We start from the raw sequence: 5673 nt of genomic DNA, 5'->3' as shown, positions 1-5673 counted from the left end.
CACAACGGTTCCATTGCTAAAAAGTATTATTGAAATTATTTAAATTCACGACAAAGTCATATAAAATAATGTTAATAAAATAGATATTTCACGTATTAGTAAACAGTTTTCTTCTGTTGTATCTCTTCATTTTTTATAATTATTATAAACTTCGTTTCACTATCCATATCATTAAAATTATCTTTTTTTTAGCGCAGACAAGGAACACGTTATATCTGATATCGTCATATTCCGTCTTTGCGTATTGCAGAGTTATCTGCTCTTGTGAGCAGGTATTGATTATTACGTCATTTGTTTGTGAGAGTAACGTCATCAATTTTAGAGAAAACGACGTAATTTTCTCACACAAACCAATGACGTAACAATTAATACCTGCTCACAAGAGCAGATAACTCTGCAATATAGTTTACAGTCTATTGGAACATATTTTTCTGTCTCTGTTTTTCTGCTTGGAGATCGCAACATCTATATAGTCTTCAGTAATGGTCGACTGTAGGAGTGTTCTCAAAACATCAAGGTTTGTTTACAGAATGTGTGCCTCAAAATTTCATTGATGGTTGAGTAAAATAAAGTGTTTAATGGATGGTTGACTGGAGGGGTGTTCTCAAAATATCAAGAATGGTTATCTGGAAGGATTTCTTTAAACACCAAGGATGGTTGAATTAAGGTTTGTTCTTAAACCATGCATTGAAATTGGATGCTTTTATGATATTTTTGTGTGCACCATAATTTAAAATCCGATTTTAAAAACCATTAGTGTATCATTTAATAGACCAATCTATTAGAGTAGCAGTGCTGTCTGGTCTCGGTGTATTTTCACCGTAAGTCTGGAGTTAGAGCTGCTGCGACCATTGGGTCTTGGGTCACTTCTGCTGAAATCGCGACCCGGAACTGGATATCCACTATTGCTTAAACTACGGATAAGCCAACACCATTAACCGGATTCCCACTAACGGGGTTTTCTCCAATGCTATCGCCGTGCATGTGTCCATTTTGAGGCTGACAATTCTTCATTTTGTTATGATCATGGTGATCACTCTCCCCGAACGCCGATTGGTCCTGGAAGCCGTTGTTGGTGATACCGTTGTCACTTGTTTTTAAGTCATTCTTCTTCAGAATTTCTTCACCGAAATCAAGCGGATCGTCCATGTCTAGCTCCTCCATACATTCCTTTGAAGCATCTCGCCTTGAGAAACATGGCAAATTGAAACACAGAATACCCAGACGGTAAGTCAGCAGAAGTACGACTATTGTGTTCTTGAGCACGAAAAACACTAGACTGTATGTTAGCAATTGTAGATAAAAGATTATAAAAAGCCGGAGGCCCAAAAATGGTCCGTCTTGTAAAAACAGCCCGGCTATAGTGACGAAAATATCTGGGAACGAGTTCCCACACCCGGCACGAACATACCAATTGCTTTTGTCTTTCTTATCTTGTGTGTGTTGTGTGAACGAGTTGACCGCTCGCCTGTTCATCACAACTGGTATAAACTGGATAAAGCTCAAGGACCAAATTGCCAAGATAGCGTATGTTATCGTCGGGTTTCCCCGGATTGAATCCTCGTCGAATAACGCTAATAACTCCATGATGTCTGATGCCATTGCTAAGTAATCGAAGAGGAGATCCGAAAGTTCCTCCCGGGTTACCCTGCCCCTGGGTAAGAGCCAGCGACCAATCACAATCAGGTATACCAATGACTCCTCCACGACCACCAGCCATGTGTCGGCGTTGAAACTGTCTAGTAAGATCTCGATGTTGGCTATGATTCCTGCAGACTGATGAAAGAGAAACAAATCTTCATAAATATAAAAAGAAACAAACGAAACTTTGTTGAATCACAATAACTAAATTTTACAGAAGAGAACATACATGTCGACTGATACTACAAGATGAATGTAAAAAAAAGATGAGAAGGACTGTACCCTATCGAGCTACCGGTCCGCTCATAAATATACATAATAGCTGACCTCAATCTACCCGTGTACATAAGGAGAAGTATTTAAAACTGCACTCTGCCGCTGTTATTATTCTGAAAATGTGTGTCTAGTTTATTAATCTCATGTGAGAAATCTCTTTCAAATACAAGTACGTATTCAATATATTCATCTGTAAGCTATTGAGATGGGGTTTGTAAATAAGAGACTCGAGGGGTGGACTCCTCCCAGGATGTGTACTAAGGAGGCAGTGTAATTCCCGGTCCTTATGTTTACGAGTAGCTTGAATCCAAAGTATGCATGGTATTGTTCAGAATAGAGAATAATTTTAGATGATGTCTTAATGCCATAGTATGATAATATACTACATCGAGTAGGGAAATACAGCTGTATGTCACACATCGAGTAGGGAGATATAGCTGTATGTCACCCATCGAGTAGGGAGATAAAGCTGTATGACACAGAGAGTAGGGAGATCTAGCTGTATGTCACACGACGAGTAGGGAGATATAGCCGTATGTCACACGTCGAGTAGGGCGATATAGCTGTATGTCACCCGTCGAGTAGGGAGATATAGGTGTATGTCACACATCAAGAATGGAGATAAAGCTGTATATCACAGAGAGTAGGGAGGTATAGCTGTATGTCACAAAGAGTAGGGGGATATAGCTGTATGTCATACGTCGAGTAGGGAGATATAGTTGTATGTGTGACATACAGCTTTATCTCCATACTTGATGTATGTCACACATCAAGTAGGGAGATATAGTTGTATGTCACAAAGAGTAGGGAGATATAGCTGTATGTCACACATCAAGTAGGGAGATATAGCTGTATGTCACACATCAAGTATGGAGATAAAGCTGTATGTCACAGAGAGTAGGGAGATATAGCTGTATGTCACACGTCGAGTAGGGAGATATAGCTGTATGTCACACATCGAGTAGGGAGATATAGCTGTATGTCACATATCGAGTAGGGAGATATAGCTGTATATCACACTGACAATGTCCGCTGATAAATCACAAACAAAACACCAAATTCTTGTTGTATAACTTTCTCTTTTACAGTTTACATTTAAATAAAGATATGCATTGATATATATATAATGCTACCTAGCTAAAAACTTAATTCTAGCTACAAACCGACATACTAATAACAAAATATGAGCACACAAAAATATCATAATGAACACCTATGACGATAGCCAATGTTGCAGGTTAAGAATTACCGTTGTATTTGTAAAACGGATTGTAGGCAGATCTGTCGTGTTGTTGGTTAACATCTCACTGGCATTGGAAGGTGCCGTAGCTATGGTAGCGTTCACAATGTCCGAGATGTTGGAAGCCGTAGTTGCCATAGTAGCGCTCACATTACTGCCATGTGTACTGGAAATAGCGGCCAAAGCTGTGGTCATTGTTCTGGTCACACCACTGGTCACTGTCTGGACAGTGGTAGGGGCCATTGTGACATTGGCAGCAGTAGCGGCCCCTGCCTGACTCTCCATGTATTTGTTCATCTGTGAGATCTCCAGCAGCCATATGGAAGGTAACGTTATGACTAGGTAGATGGCAAAACATGGACACAACCTGGAACAGACCGGGTACAAATAAGAATAATGGCTGTACTCCTATTAGTTCTGTGTTAAGTCGTTATATGTATCGAATAAGTTTAATTTCGTTACGCTACACGTTCTTAAGTAATTAAGGGTGGCAAATGAAGAGTTATGTATACTTAAACTGTGACCTTACCGCTTCCACTCGATACCCTTGTTGACTCGGATGGTGATGTATCCTTCTAGGGCAACTAGCACCACTCCCAGAGACATTAGCCAGAACTGAGGGTTGTTCCAGGCTAGGGTCACTCGCCACGTGGCCAGTAAGTTGTGGAAAATGAGGAGAAGTCGCACGAAAATTGCCATAGCAACCGTCAACAAACTGGATTGAGACTTTTTCTCCATCTTTCAGTTTCCAGTTTCAACGACACAGAACTGAAAACAACAGGTTGTTTCGAATTATTATTGTTTTGGTGTACAAAGTTAATTGTTGTATTCATTCGCAAGTAGTTTGCTCATGCGCCGCGTCTTGTTATGCAAATAAAATCATAACCAGTTTCCGAATGAGGAGACAGAGAAAAATGGGTTTGCTTTAAATGTTAAGGTAATCTAGACACAAAATTAAACACAGAATGTTCTTCTGGTGAAACTGTCTATATACATGTAACAATACTACAAACTTTTTCTTTTTCTTAACAAAAGTATATACTTTTATCAAGTTTAGAGTTTAAAGTAAAATACCGGCTGTCATTGTTTATTTGAGCGAACCTCCTAATCCAACATAATCAGAAGTGTTGTGTTGATGTTGTAGCTGTAGATAATTTGACAGATATGCGCCACTGTTCCTTCCCCATTCCTTACCGTTTGTACAGTCCTGCTTCCACGAGTTTTAACGAGAGTACCTCTAATGACGTGGTCCACCTCTCGATCAGTCCCTCCCAGCTTAAAAGTGTGGCGAGACCAGAGACTACAACAATATATTTGCCCAGCGTCACCCGTCCTCCAAACAACGACACCTGAACGAACGAGATCACTATATTATTATACAGTTTCGAGCAAGCTTCATACTTATCTGGGTAGTCGGATACAATTTTTGTCCAACGTGATGGATAAGGATGAACCTGAATTTGGAGAACAACTAGCAGTGGTTAAGTTGACGATGTTTATCTGGATGAACGCCAACATGCTTAAGCTTAATCAGGAAAAGACGTATCTAATCGTCTTTTCCCCAAAATGGATAATGTGGCTGAGTTTGCAGTCCTACATACAATATTTGAGCGAAATCGAACAATGTCTGAATTTCGACCAATCAGAAGCCTTTATAAGGTGGCCATTTTGTCAAATCAGAAAATGGATGTAAGTAATTTTAAATAACAAAATGCAAAGATATAAGTTTAATCCAGGTTTGGTTATGACAGCACAAATACTTTGTGAGAAATTAAACTCAACACCCAGCTAAACGGAAAACTTTAACATGGCCCAATTAATTAACAAAGTCCAATTAAGGTGGCTCCACACTTTCACAATTAACCAGCAAAATTCGTTGAAACTTTCATATAATGGTTATGCAACTATGTAGGGTTGATTTTATGAAAATCTAAACATTCAGATAGTTTGGGGACTTTTTTGGAAAAAATACCAAAAAAAAAATGAATTTTTATATTTTCCGGTTTTTTGTGTGTGTGCCATTGTTCGGAACAATAACAACAATAATAAAATGAAAAGTAGCATTTCTAATTAATCCTACAAATATTTTATTTATCGCAAAATAGGTAACACATGTTACACAAAGTGTTTTTTATTGAATTTGTACGGATAAAAGTGATTATCTACAAGCTAAAAGCAAACAGGACACAAAGATCTATACATATAGAATTGGAAATTGAACAAAATATACACAATGGCTTTATAATTAATTTATTTTACATTTTACATTCACTTCGATCCGGGTGAGAGTTATCTTCCTTGAAAAAAATCGGAACTTTTTGCAGAGGGGTGACATTTACAGAATGACAGTTGTCTCTGTTTACATATAACAAAAATGATGGAAATAAATCAAAAATATGATATCAAAATTATCAATTTATTGTTCTTTAATGGAACCAAATTACCCTCAGTCATGTACACTTTGGACATCATTCCACAGTCCGCTAACTCACGGTATATTTATAATTACATGTCAG

The 5673-nt window shown here is 38.3% G+C and overlaps 1 protein-coding gene across 4 annotated transcripts in view; it reads right to left on the bottom strand.

Annotated features, from left to right (window-relative positions):
* Positions 1-329: 329 nt before the first annotated feature.
* Positions 330-5673, bottom strand: part of LOC110446018 (transmembrane protein 26-like) — a 7233-nt gene continuing 1889 nt past the window's right edge. The window contains exons 2-6 of one of the 4 annotated variants that reach the window (XM_021490950.1): positions 4352-4506; positions 3983-4018; positions 3687-3784; positions 3167-3524; positions 330-1776 (exon numbers count right to left, since the gene is read on the bottom strand). In XM_021490950.1, the coding sequence (XP_021346625.1) occupies positions 910-1776; positions 3167-3524; positions 3687-3784; positions 3983-4009 (1350 nt within the window). In that variant the 5' untranslated portion in view covers positions 4010-4018; positions 4352-4506 and the 3' untranslated portion in view covers positions 330-909. Of the gene's footprint in view, positions 1777-3166; positions 3525-3686; positions 3926-3982; positions 4019-4351; positions 4507-5673 lie in introns of all 4 variants that reach the window. The other 3 variants (XM_021490949.1, XM_021490952.1, XM_021490951.1) reach the window with 3 other exon arrangements.

The sequence above is a fragment of the Mizuhopecten yessoensis genome, unplaced genomic scaffold (assembly GCF_002113885.1).
Source record: "Mizuhopecten yessoensis strain PY_sf001 unplaced genomic scaffold, ASM211388v2 scaffold2447, whole genome shotgun sequence".
In the NCBI taxonomy this organism is placed as follows: domain Eukaryota; kingdom Metazoa; phylum Mollusca; class Bivalvia; order Pectinida; family Pectinidae; genus Mizuhopecten; species Mizuhopecten yessoensis.
This window is presented reverse-complemented; position numbering and strand designations above follow the sequence as displayed.